The following is a 14,114-nucleotide window of genomic DNA, read 5'->3' as shown; positions in this document are numbered from 1 at the left end:
GCGGAGATGGCCGACCCCGCCACCCAGTCGCCGTATATCTCCTCCTCCGCCGGAGGGGGCCCCTCTGAGCCGGGTAGCACCCCGATCCCCGCGGGCGGCCGCGACTGTAAGGGGACGAGCTCCCAGTCCTGCGCCGGTAAGAGCCCGGGGGGAGGGTCAAGGAACAGCCGGGTTGGGGGGGCAAATAGCTGGGGGTGGGGGGAGCGGCGGCGAATGGGGGGAACAGCCGGTGGAGAGACTCGGGGGAGGTGGAACAGCCGGGTGAGTAGCTGGGTGGTCAGAGCCCGGGCGGCCGGTGGGGATCAGCCTGATGACAGGCGGGGGGCGGGGGCGTTGAGGAGGGAATAGCCCGCGCGGGGGGTGGCGAGAGAGAGGAGCCGCCGGGGGGGAGGGGCTCTGGCATTAGGAGCTGGGGGGCAGTTTGGGTTTGGAGGGTGAGTGGGCGGTAAGATTTCAATGGGCTGAGATTTGGGGCAAGGGGCCTCAGGCAGGAGGATGGATCGAGGCGAGGGGTTCAGAGCTGTAGGGTTTGGGGGAAGGGATGAGGTTTACAGTCTGTGGGGGCTAGTGAGGGACTTTGAAGTACAAGGGTGGCAGGAATGTGGCGTGTGGGGCTTGAATTGAGGATGGGAGAAGCTCGAGGGACTGAGTTTAGGGGCATGGTTGTTTTTCAGGGGGCTGAGATTAGCGTAGGAAGCGGGTGGATTGGGGTGATAGTGGGAGTTAAGGCATGGTTTAGCATTCGGAGATGGTGGGGAGAGAATTGTGGTGGGGTTTGGATTGGGGCTGGGTAGATACTGTGGATTTTGGATGGTTAAGGGTGTGATTTTAGGGCAGGATGAGTTTTGGTGGGAGTCAGGGGATTGGGGACTCAGACTGGGGAGGTGAGGATTGCGGAATGTCTGTGTTGCACTTTCTAGTTTAATTCTGACAGTGACCCCTCCGGCATCAGAGTGGGGACTGGGTCAGGGAGCAGTGTCTGAACTGAAGGGAGGGGATAGAGCAGATTCCCTTTGCATTTGGTGGTGTTCACCCCTCCAGATCTTGCTGAACCTCCCAAACTGGGGATGACTTTTACCATCTCTGTCTCTAAAGGACACTTCTGCAGAGCAACACATTTCTCCCTTTGGAGTGCCCCAAAACAGCAGGCATTGTTTAAAAATGAAGGAGGGTGGAGAGAGCACAATACCCCCTGGACCATCCCTCCACAAGGGGTGGGTGGCAGATGATGCAAGATGTATACACACACCCCATCCTCCTGCATTGTTTAATACCAGACATGGGCAGTGGGAAAATACATTAATTCCTAGAAAAATCCCTTTCTCAGTCAGACATTTCTCAGGGCAGGTGGAAGAGGGGTGAGGGGCTGGTGGAAACTTGCAGTGATCTCTGTTTTTGAGGGGGTGGTAACAATTGCAAATGCTCCCTTTTGTCATGTTGCAGCTCATTAAATGGAGTGGGGATGGAGGGAGAGCATATCAAACAAAGCAGTGTGTGGTTAAATCCCCCCTTCATTTAGGGGGAGCTGTCCAAAATAGGAGGAGGCGGCTGTGCTTTAGTTCTCTTTGTATCCCTGTCAGGCTCGGTGTTGGGAGCTGGCAAGCTAGCTTCCCTTGCAAAGATCTGCAGTGCAGATGCCTTGGGGGGGGCGGGGGGGAGAACTGGGCAGGTGACAGCTCTTAAAGTGGCAGAGCCTCTTATAACAGCCATAACAATAATAGACCCAATTTCATCTTTTGACACACACATCTAGAGCAGAAATGCTTGATTAGCTTTTAAAATTCATGGCACGGGGCTTCCTTTTTAATTTGCTTACTATATTCCCTGTCTCCTGTGTGGGAATATGCCAGCCTGACATGTTTTTCTCACTAGATAGAATGTATTTCATTTGGTTGAGAAGCTGGTTTTCCAGGGTGGCTGTAGACGCTGCTCATCTCACCGTATGAGCTGTATAACAGTTTCCACCTTTCCTCGTAAAGCCCCAACGCCCTATTGAAATGCCAAGCAAGTCTAATCTTAAAGGAGATGAAATGGCTTTCCTACTTGTGAACAGGGCAGATCTGTAGGGTTAAGGGCAAGTGAAGAGTATGAGGCAGCATGCTTTATACTCGCATGCTGTGCGGCTGAAGTCTGAATGTCTGCCTTTCTGGTATCTTGCGTCATGCTGCTTTTCCACCCCCTCCTCCCAGATATTTTACTTGGTGCCTGAACTGGGGTGCAAAGGGAGGTTATTACTCAGCAGTTTAGTGCTTTGATTTCATGGTTATAGGTTAATCCATCACCCTGTCTGCTCTGAAATGCAGCCCTTTCACCCAGTATTTGAGGGCTATTTATTCTCTGATTCACCACAATTGTTTGATTCCTAGGATAGCTGAGTTGGTTCACCAACCTTTCTCCTCAAATCCTCCAGATAAGCTAGTGCTCTATAAATGTTGAGCCATCTTGATGGCCCTTGGCACTACTGTTTAAGAGACAAGTTGTAATCAGAATGGCTTCAGGGTCATGTTACTTCTAGAATCAGGTGTGGACTCTGTCCCCCAAGAAGATTAAATATGCACAGTCTCTGCCTTAAGCTCAGATGAAAACATATGCAGGATGCTATGCCACATCATTTTGGTCAACTTCATGCAACATCCATGTCTTTGGCTATTGGAGAGGCAGTGGTGATCTAGTGATTAGAACATGGGATGGGTGTCAGAAATCCTGGGTTCTTATCCTGGGTGTAACTTGCTTTGTGACCCTGGGCAAATCACTTGCCCTCTCTTCAGTTCAGTTTATCCATCTGTACCCAGGGGATTAAGCTAATTCAATGCTTGTTAATGTATCTATACTAAAAGCATAGGTAGCCTACCAGTTGCATTTTAAAAAGTGTTGGTTAAATCTATCTGGCTTTTTTTTCCATTCACAAAACCAAATGTTTATTACAGTACTTTGTATATCTTATCTGGATTCTTGTTTTTGTTCTAGATGTTGTTTGCCCTGAATTTTTTTAAAATCCCACTGCAAATAACATTTAAAAAAAAAATCTGTGTGTTGTTAGTCCAAAATGTGGACTATCTCCTTCATTTGAAACAGCAACACTTCTGTAGATTTAAAACCATCTGTTTGCCTAGTGCAGGAGTCGGCAGCCTTTCAGAAGTGGTGGGCCGAGTCTTCATTTATTCACTCTAAGGTTTTGCGTGCCAGTAATACATTTTAACGTTTTTAGAAGGTCTCTTTCTATAAGTCGATAATACAACAATAGTTTAGTTATGTATGTAAAGTAAATAAGGTTTTTAAAATGTTTAAGAAGCTTCATTTAAAGTAAAATTAAAATGCAGAGGCCCCTGGACTGGTGGCCAGGACCCAGGCAGTGTGAGTGCTACTGAAAATCAGCTGGCGTGCTGCCTTCAGCACGCGTGCCATAGGTTGCCTACCCCTGGCCTAGTGAATTGTTTATGCATGATGACTTGTGCCTGAGTTTCATTGATGCTGCACAGTCATAATTCCAGTTGGAGTCAATGAGAGCTGTTGGTCCTTAGCACTTCTGAAAAATCAGATTTTGTGCATGCTTAGTAAGAGAGAATAACACTATGAATATTATACAGTAACTCCTTAGACGTATAGACTTCTGCTGACTTAAATCATAGCAAAGAAGTTAATTAAGATTTTATTACTGGTTACAGACCACTCATATGCATCTTATGTCATCAGGGTTGTCTTACACTGAACGCAGTTTTTTTAAGCACTCTTATAGTTACCACTATAACCCAGCAAAATGCCTTGTACTTTCTGGCCTTGCCTTATCCCTGTCATTCAGCCTGTAAGATAACTTTAATACGCTATTTTAAATGATGCGGCTTGATTACCAGGCTACCCTTCCCACGTGTTTAGCATTTCATTTCAAGCTGCAGTATTGTTCACTCTAAAAATTGTTACCCTTGTCCACATTTCTTTCCCTCCCCACCTTTCCCCACATAGCCTGAAGAAGATACCAGAGTACATTCAGTGTTCCAGAGAAACCCAGATACTCAGGGTTTGTGTTGAGAGCTATACAGAAGTGATGTAGCCTAATGATTAGGGCATTGAACTGGGATTCAGGAATCCTGGGTTTTATTCCCAGCTCTGCCAGTGACCTGCTCTGACTTTGAGCAAAGTACCTTCCATTCCATTCCTCAGTTTTCCCTCGCATTTTGTCGATCCAGATGAAGCTTTCTGGGGCAAGGATTTTTTTTTTATGCTAAGCACTATACATGGGACCCTGAGCTCATCTGTAACCTCTCCACTACTGGAATACAAATCAGAACCCAGTTAAGGCAAATCATTGGCCCTGTTTATAGATACTTTACTTTTTGCCGTTAGGGAATCAGCTTTATAATTCTCTGGGTCTTAGAAGACAGGGAGATTGAGGTTTGTCTTGTCACTAGCGCAGGGACTTGGGTGTAGAAAATAGTTGTTTCTGAGCTCTGTCACGGAGTCACTATGACAAGACACTTCACCTTGCTGTGTCTCAATTTCCCCCATGATATTTTTGTATTTTCCTTAGGGGACGGTTTTGAGCCTTAATGAATAAAGCATGATGAATCCTTGCTTGAAAGGTGGTGTAGAGCTGCAGAATATTTACTGCAAGTAATAATAGTTTCTTTTCTCCAGTGATCAGATGTGCTAGGGGAGAATGTGGGAAAACAATCCTGAGATTGAGAAATATGCAGACTTTAACCATAGACTTCTCAGCAACTTTTCACTCTGTTACTGTACTTAATTATGGAAGAGTTGACAGAAGAGAGGGGCAGGCAGCCCTTTTTTGCTTTCTTTATCATACCAAACCAGCTGCAGGGCTGCTGTGTATCATCAGGGTGCTGTCCTGGGCATTGTCTGGAAAGAAACCTACATAGCTAGTAGTTGGCTTTACTGCTTGTTGCATCACTGAAGCGTTTCAGAGCCTGGCAGTGTCGTGAATAGACATGTTGCACTACAGTGATATTGTAGTTGCAATATTGCCAATGTAGGAACACCGTAGGAGCATTTGTGGTGCTACTGAATGCAGTCTGCAGCAGTAAGCGCTGGCTGCAGGCTTATTGTGTTGCTCCTGAACCTTCATTTTCTTCTAACAATGGGAAAAAACATATCCGCTGTCCATATGAGACTTCATTGTTACCAGACAGTCACACAAATAGTCCTGTTTTGCAGCTAGAAAAATCAAAATGATGTGTGATCCTCTTAAGGAGAAAGCATGTGGGCTTTACTCCTGGATGTTTTCATGGTGTGAGCTGGGAATCAGCCTGCTCAAAGTAATGTGAAAAATTTGTAGTTGTCCTTAAGCCAGTTTGTTGGCTTCAAGAAGTGGAGATCCTAGTGATATGAAGCTAGATGGAAGGGTAAGTGGATAGAGTACCTGAAATGAGAGGATGAAAACACACATGATTGTTTAAAAACAGACTCACTACTTCATTTGTGAACGGAAGGAACTTTTCGTTTATTAAAGAGGATGACAGAAGTCTTGAACTTTATTCTTTGGTGTTAAATCCAGGTGGCATGGTAGTTAGTATTGCTGCTGTATGGAAGGTCTAGATCAGGGATCGGCAACCTTTGGAACGCGGCCCGCCAGGGTAAGCACCCTGGCGGGCCGGGCTGGTTTGTTTACCTGCTGCGTCCACAGGTTCGGCTGATCGCGGCTCCCCCTAGCCGCGGTTCGCCACTGCAGGCCAATAGGGGCTTACCGCGTAGCGGGCTGCGTGCCAAAGGTTGCCGATCCTTGGTCTAGATTTAACTTCTGATTTCTTGGGAGGATAGGCAGGAGTGCTTTGCTTAATTCTCCCCTTTGGATGTTCATGAAGTGGTGTAAAGGGGATCTGAAGAGAGCCCCAACCAGTCCCTGATCTCAAAATTGGCAGTTATAATGATCCAGGCTGTCCTTAAAACTCTGTCAGGGAGAAGGAGGATGCTATTGGTGGTTCTGACTTTGGTTGGCAAAACAAGTCAATCCTGTTTAATATTCTCCATTGGGAGGTGCGTGAGAGGTCAGATGTTAAGAAACACTGAAACCCTTAATTATGGCAATGCTGCTGTAAGAAAACTCTACCGCTACCATACACCATGGTTCCACTAAGTGGTAAAGGCAAAGGCATCGAAACACTTCATCCAAGCACTGGTACTTAGTACTGCATTCTGTAGCCAATCTTTCACAACTGCTGTTGACTAGGGAGATCTGCATTTGTCCTAACAACAAAAGCAAGCGCTTAATTAATGGAAAATCACAGGGCTGGCTTACAACAAAAGTGATCAAGGCTCCATGGTTAAGGCTGTAAAACCTTTTGGTCTAACAAGCATAGTATTTTTGAAACTTATACCATGCAGTCTGTGGTTATCAAACACTACAAATTCACTGATAAAATCTGATTTCAAGGCTTTATACAAATAGGTGGGCACAAAGAAATGGTGGTGGAGGAATCTGCAGGCCAGGAGACCCCCTTAACTTCATTGGTTGATTCCGAGAGCTAGTTAAGGTTGATAAAATTGCTACGTCCATGACTGAACGTTACATAGGCAGTTGGAGTAGAAATCTCCACTTGATTTGATAGAAACATAAAGTTTAAAAAAAAAAAAGGCATAAGAGGTGCCTGAAAAGTCTATTCAACTGTATCTGAATTTGTATGAAAGTGTAGTTTCTTAAGCATTATCCTTATATTAAAGGGCCCTTTTAGATGAGATTCAGAAGCTAGTCTCTTGAGTGAGTAACAAGCATTCTGTATCCTTGAAAGCTTCTCTGAGCCCCAGAAAGCTTTATTTTAAATAGCTAGTGGAGTGTGTGTTTGACTGCAACTAAATGGAAGGCTTCAGAGGTGTAGCCGCTGTTCATATTCCTCTTCCACTTCTTGCTTGGGGTTTGAACATTGGGGAGCATCAATATGTGGAATTAGTGTCAAGTTTGTAGCTATCCCCTCTCACCCATAGTTATTACTATTGCATGGCTTTGTAGCTCTTGATAAAAATAATATGCTTAATTTGAAGTATTTTTATCCATTATTTCAGTGTCTGATGGGACACAATGATGCAGATGCAGTTGTGACAAATAACCATTCCGTGACCTGAAATTGAACTTCTAACATAGCTCAGATCAAGTTTAACAATAACTTTATTTAATCAAAAAGAAGAACAGGAGTACTTGTGGCACCTTAGAGACTAACAAATTTATTAGAGCATAAGCTTTCGTGGACTACAGCCCACTTCTTCGGATGCATATATCATATATGCATCCGAAGAAGTGGGCTGTAGTCCACGAAAGCTTATGCTCTAATAAATTTGTTAGTCTCTAAGGTGCCACAAGTACTCCTGTTCTTCTTTTTGCAGATACAGACTAACACGGCTGCTACTCTGAAACCTTTATTTAATCAAATGCCTCACAAATGTGAGGTTAGTGACCAGGCTGTCAGCAAGCGTGTCTGCTATTCTGACGCTCCGTCTTGTGTAAGACATCCTAATTTCTCCCCCATAGCATAGAGGCAAAGTTGCCAGCCTGCCTTCTGGTGTTGGGTGTACATTTTATTCAGCAGCAAAGAAATGCCAGGCAGAATTACGACTCCCTGTCTGTATTGATGGGGGGAGTGCTGATATGGGCAGTGTGCTGGTGAATTGGTTACCACCATAACTGGCAGCTCCCTAATCAATGATTAATTCAAGGGAATACTAGCTAAAACATTTACTAGTTAACAAAGGCTAACTTTGAAACTTCCCTGAAGGGTACATCTGCTCCCTTCAATCTCTGCAGATGGTCTCCTCATCTCAGCTGGCAGGTCAGTGATAGAATAGTCTTTTTGAAAAGGGTTGGACAGTGCTGGATAAGCATGCACTGCTGTTATCTATGCTGTAAGATAAATATGGAGGACCTCTGTCTCCGGGCTGTGAAACCAGCACTAATTTCTAATGAAAAATTGAATCTCAAAACATGTAAAATACCAGTGGCTGTGTGTCTGACGAATGAAGTTCTGAAGCTACAGAATGTAACTTTCTTTTAAATAATGAAACCCATCTGTTGTGACAATTCAAAGCTGCATGTTATGAATCGGAAGTCCTTTCCAGCTCAGCTAGCCGAAATGGCTTTATCTAATCGATAAGTTGCCCCTCTGCTTACAGAATCCAACAGGCTGTTGCCTAGCTGGGAGTTTTAAAGTAATTGGTTTGGTTTTGTAGCAGTTAAGATCACAGGCTTATCAGCATCCACTTAAAAATTACCAGCTTGATGATGGAGGAGAAATGAAGTAGTAATATTATACGCAGACCAATAAAGTGATGCCAGAGCTAATAAGAAAAGCAAATTGTATTTCAAACCAGAAAGTAAGATCTTTGACTTTGGTTTAGAGAGGCTGAAAGATGACAATCACAAGTTCTTGATGGGAAAACAGTAGCACCATTTTTGACTAGGTAAATAATGATCACGCTGCTTAGTTATATTGTGCTGTACTGTGTTTATACAATAAACAGTTGTATCGCTAAAATATAATGGATTTCTGTTAGATAAAAGGCAGCATCTAACCAATGGGGACCCAGAACTGTGCCGACAGTAATGTTTAGCACTCAGCACTTTATATCCAAGAATCTGAAAGCACTTCACAATAAGTTGTTTTAAGTACTATAGATGAGAGAATTGAGTCACATAGGGAGTGATGTGCTCTGATGTCCTATAACAAGTGCTGAGAAACAGGGTGAGAGCTTGGGTCTCCTGGCGCACAAGAATGCTTTATTTTACTGGATCCTGCTAAGTCTCAGTATAACCATACCACTCATGGTTAATTTGTTATGCTCCACCTGTTAGATATTTCTTAGTGTATTTTAAGAATACTATTATATCTCCATTGTTAAAGCACTGGGTCTAAATCTACAGGCCTCTCATAATACCCATAGAACACATGGTCCATAGGTCACTTAATCTGTCTGAATGTGAGTGTAGCTCCCAGCATTATGTGCTCTCTAAACCAGATTTATCACCATGGCGGCAGTCTGCCCATATGGCCTCCAAACTTAATCTATTTGGCTAGACTGTCTTCACAGGTGTCCTGCTGAAGAGAGCTCACATGCTCTTTTTCACCCAATCACAGCTCCTAAATGAGAAACTTTGACCACAGCACAAACCATTCTCCGGCCCATCATTAGAGGAGAGCAGATGTCGTTGAGTTGAGCTTTATCTTCCTAGACAGCATTAAATAGTTGTTAGGCTAGCACCTAAAGCCTTCACTCAGACCAAAAACACTGAGACACTACAGCTCCAGGCTTTCTAGTGGAGTAGAGGAAGCCTTAATTAACTGGAGCATCTCTTGTTAAAACCTGTTGGTTATTCCTGATATAAAAGGGCAAGAGAGTGCAACAAGGAAATAAGTAGAAGAAGCACTAGGCCAACACTTTCACAGGTAACCAGTGGTTTTGAGTAACTCAACTTTTCTTGGGTGCCCACCTTAAGATACCATTAAAGCACCTTGATCTGAAGAGGGCAGGTGCTCCTCATTTACTGAATGAGGCTCCTTTAAAGTGTGGCAAACTGGTTAACCAAAAACTGAGATGCCCACAATTGCTAGTGACTTTTGAAAATCCTAGGCCTTAGTAAAGGGCTTGTTCAGAGATCAATATTACTAAGGTATATCTCTTCTGGATGGGGCTAATTGTTTTGTTTTGGGATGCTTTCTGGCATTTTGAGAGGTGATACAATCAGGTAGAAAATACTTGCAGTCCTTTGAAACTACAAAATCCTATAGCTATTGGCCGTACTGGTTTTTTTTGGTCTGAGATGCAGGGTCTGTCGTAAAACAAGCTGAGTTTCAAACCACTAAAAATGTCAGGCTTGCAGTTGGTTTCCGAGAACTCTTTGCAAGCTTTTTACAGAGTCTGAGAAATCAAAATAAATGTTTACTTGAAGCTATTCCTATGGTTAAAGACATTAAATAGCCTCATTGGTAGAGCATCTGGGGTTTGAAAAGCATAATGAATGCAGGCACGGGATTTGAGATGAAAGAATCTTCATAATTCTCCATTGGATCTCTGTTCAGCTATACAGACCTAGGACTGAAGAATGCAATCTGAAGCCATACAATATGCTGTTGTCAATAGGAGACCGTGTGCAGACTCCTTATCCCAATCATGACTGATTAACAACTATAAACAGCCACTTTTGTTTATGCAAAGCAGAGATAAATAATTCTTATGTTAAAATCTGCTGTTAAGAAGGGGTCTTGTGAGTGGGGAAAAATAGACGGCTGTCAAGTTAGACTGGTAGACTCTCTTCCCATGGTGTAGACCCAATGGAATTCTTGGCAAAACGTTTGCAACTTTGTTCCTGAAGTTCCAGAACTTGCTGTCCTTCTGTTTCCACAGGATTATAGTGGAAGGTAAATGAGTCATCTGCAGATATCTGAAGAGTTGGATAAACTGGTTCTGAGCAAACAAAAAAAACGACAGAGGGAACACGGTCTAGTGCTTCAAGCAAGAGACTGGGAGTAAGGACTCCAGGGTTCTGTTCTCTTCTGTGCTACTGCCTTGTTATTGGACCTCAAGATTAAAGCTTTAGAGGTGGGAAACTGAGGCGGTGGCATTTGCTTGAGGTCATACAGGATCATAACAAATATAGTTGGTTCCTGGTCCCATGCTCAGTCCATTAGACCATGCTGCCTCCAGTACATGGTATACCATGTACTTGAAATGTGAAAAATAGGCTTTTGAAATTTCATATGCAGAGACTGATGAACTCATCCTGTATATGGTAAAATCAGTTAAAATTCTAAAGACTGTATTTTCACATCCATGTGAGAGACAAAAATCCCACTGGGTTGGCTGTCTTTCTTAGAATAGAGTCCAACAACTTCCTTTCTGCTGTTGCAAGTAAAAATAAGAATAAATCCCCTTGTTTCTAGACGGTCTTTTTTAGATATCTCTTAAGATAAGAACTGGTGCATAATGGGAGAGTGGTGTAATGGTGGGGTTTTGGTTTGGAGATAAAGTGCACACATTACATGAAGTAATAGAACTTCAGTATTTCTTTTTAGGAAGCACAGAATTAAAATGTGTCTTTTGCTTTTCTTTGTATAACGTGTATCTGATTTTAATGAAGGCTGTTTTAGATACCTGTTAGGAGATGCTATGAGAATAGAAAGACCACTTTCTTTAGATATGGTTATGTAGTTGCCAGAGGTGATTCTGTCATTGAAGTTGGATGTTTAGAATGGAGCTATAGTACACTTCCCATGCAGCCTTCATTAGAGTAAACTTATTTCGTTTTGTAGTGGGGTTGGGGAGATGTGTAGTTTATAGCTCATACAAGTGGGAATCAAACTTTTAACAAGGGAAGCATCATTCAGTAACCCCACATATATTAACATGTGTTCAAGCTTTTTTGCATTGGTGTCACTTGCATTAACAGTCTATTGTGGCAGTACTGAAAACCCATTTATTAGATGGGTGTCGCTGATGCAGTTACCACCACTTCAGAAGATGTGCACTTAGTACTAAAGACACTTGCAAAACCCTAATGTATTCACACAAGCACTGACTGTCCCCCATTTCCCTCATAAAGTAACAATGGAACAGTATATTATGGAGACGTATCCTTTCTAAGCAAGTGGGGTGAAACTGACTGTTTGGCTTAATGTTCACAGTTGCTTCGTTTATTTTTAAAAAAAAAAAAAGGTAATGAGCTGTTGCAGAAAGGTGAGTGAATGGATCAAGATGCTCTCTCCCCCCCCCCCCCCTTCCCCCGGGCCTTTCTGAACCTGTTGAGATTCACTGCAAAGCGGTGTGTATAATTGTCAAATTCTCATCCTGTATATTTTCTTTCAGATTCCTTTGTTTCTTCTTCTCAGCCTGTCTCTCTCTTTTCGACTTCAGAAGGCAAGTCTGTCATTTTCTTGTACACTAATAAAAGAAAAATGTTGAGAAAGGCTGTAACTGGGGCATAAGGCTTTCTCTTGTCCAGAATTATCCCTTAAAAATCTATAAGTAGCTTCAAAACAGTTCACCGTGTGAACCACTCAGCAGCTGTTGGCTAATGATCTGGTGCAGCCAAGCTACTCTCTTATGGCCTGGTTGCTAGTGCACAATACCTTCTTCTTGGTGTAAGAAAGATAAAGACATGCTCTTCCCCCTTCATACAGCAGTTAGCTAGTGCGATCAACAGCAAATTGGCAAAAGGGATCTATAGCTGTGAGCCAAGAAGCACGTGCGGGATTTCCTAATGTACACAATGACCCTGAAGAAATACAGGTTTAGAAGAACAGGACAGGTTTGCTGCTGTCCATGTGGAAAGCGCCTGTGAAACTACTGATAGTCTTGTCTTTTGCTGAATTCTTTGTGGATTAGTACCACAATCCAGGGAGGCAGTCGGTTGACATGTAGGACTGGCTGCCCATAGTATGTTGTAGCTTTTCTTTTCATCCAGCTGCTGATTGAGAATTGGCATTGTAGTCTGCGCGTTTCTTGGGTGCAGTCCTGCCAGCAATGCAGAGAAGGTTGGAGGGGAACACTGTGCTTTACTTGTCCTGCTAGAAGTGCATCATTATTTTGAGGGGAGGCAGCATGGTCTAGTACACTGGTTCTCAAATTTTTGTGCTGGTGACCCCTTTCACATAGCAAGCCTCAGAGTGCAACCCACCTCCCTGATAAATTAAAAACACCTTCTTATATATTTAGCACCATTATAAATGCTGCAGGCAAAGCAGGGTTTGGGGTCGAGGCTGACAGCTTGCAACCTCCCCCCCCCCCCCCCCATGTAATAACCTTGTTACCCCCTGAGGGGTCCCAACCCCCAATTTGAGAAGTAGTAGTTAGAGAAGACAACTTGGACCGAGGCTCATAGGTTCTACCCCTACCTTTGATATTGACTTGTCATATGGGCCTTGGGGAAGTGACTTCCCCTCCTTATTTGCTAGTTTGTGGAATTGGGATAATATCCATCAGAAAGCATTTTTCAAAGATGATAGCTTATATCTGTATTAGTGGAAGGTGTATGTTGTGCTGGTAACCTGGTCAGTGGAAAAACTGTTTAGAAAATCCCAGTAAAATCCTTTCAGCTCAGAGTTAAAATAAGTGATTGTTCCTCTTTGAATAATTCTGCTTAGGCTTGGGTAGGATAATGTTTCTAAAAGCTGGGAATTGGCAACCAATTTAATCAACAGGTCACAACAGTGGGCCCCACCAGAACTGGTATTGGGGCTACTAGTATATGCAGTGCCTTAGTGGCATTGACCTAACAGCTGTGGAGAGAAAATAGCAAAGCCTCTCCCTATGTTTTCTCTGGTAGCCACAGTCGCTTGCTGTTGATATGAAATTCTGACCCACCGTATAGTGATGCATCTAACAGTAAGTACAGTAATGCAAATGCATCAGTGCTTTAGCTTATGCTGTGGATTCCCTGGAGGAAATTGATACTGGTATAGTTCAGGCAGTGGTAGGAGTGGGGAATGCTGTGTTCTTTCACCATTTCACATCTCATCCCATGTCTTGTCATGAATGCAAATGATACCATCCTATACCTGTGAAGCAACCAAATATATTTTCTAAACCATATACTTAATAGGATGCTAAAATGCAGTAGCTGACAGAATAGAAAAGACTAGACAACAGATACCTTAATATGCCACCTTTTTCTAATCTGGGATGGGGAGATAAACTATTGGCCCATAGTTTGTTATATAAGGAGGAACTTAAGCTAGGAAAACTGCTTGAGGTCTGAAATGACTTAAGTTTCCATTCTATACAGCAATGGTTTTCAGACTGTGGATTGCGACCCAGTCCTGAATCGCAGAATGTAAGTTGCTGGGTCACGGCGGCTCTGGTCAGCATTACCTACCGGGCCGTTAAAAGTCCTGTCAGCGGTGCTGCCCGGCTAAGGAAGCAGCCAGCTACAAGTCCAGATCCTAGGCGTTCCAGTGCTGAGCACCAGCTCCGTACTCCCATTGGCCGGTTCCTGGCCAATGGGAGCTGGGGAGGGCGCGCGGGGGCATTGTCTGCAGGCGAGAGCCACGCAGAACCTCTTGCACACCTCTGCCTAGGAGCTGGACCTGCTGCTGGTCGCTTCCGGGGTGCCTGCCTTAGCACCCCTGGTGCGCTACTGACTGGGAGCCGCCGCAGGTAAGGCCACACCCCACTTGCACACC

General features: G+C 43.8%; 1 protein-coding gene across 5 annotated transcripts in view; it reads left to right on the top strand.

Annotated features, from left to right (window-relative positions):
• The window catches only part of RTN3 (reticulon 3), a 40,421-nt gene that overhangs the window by 4,669 nt on the left and 21,638 nt on the right, over window positions 1-14,114 (top strand). For 2 of the 5 annotated variants that reach the window (XM_024100351.3, XM_024100350.3), the window contains exons 1-2: window positions 4-136; window positions 11,800-11,850. In XM_024100351.3, the coding sequence (XP_023956119.2) occupies window positions 7-136; window positions 11,800-11,850 (181 nt within the window). In that variant the 5' untranslated portion in view covers window positions 4-6. Of the gene's footprint in view, window positions 137-11,799; window positions 11,851-14,114 lie in introns of all 5 variants that reach the window. The other 3 variants (XM_065552982.1, XM_065552981.1, XM_005305566.5) reach the window with 2 other exon arrangements.

The sequence above is a fragment of the Chrysemys picta genome, chromosome 7 (genome assembly GCF_011386835.1).
Source record: "Chrysemys picta bellii isolate R12L10 chromosome 7, ASM1138683v2, whole genome shotgun sequence".
NCBI lineage: Eukaryota > Metazoa > Chordata > Testudines > Emydidae > Chrysemys > Chrysemys picta.
This window is presented reverse-complemented; position numbering and strand designations above follow the sequence as displayed.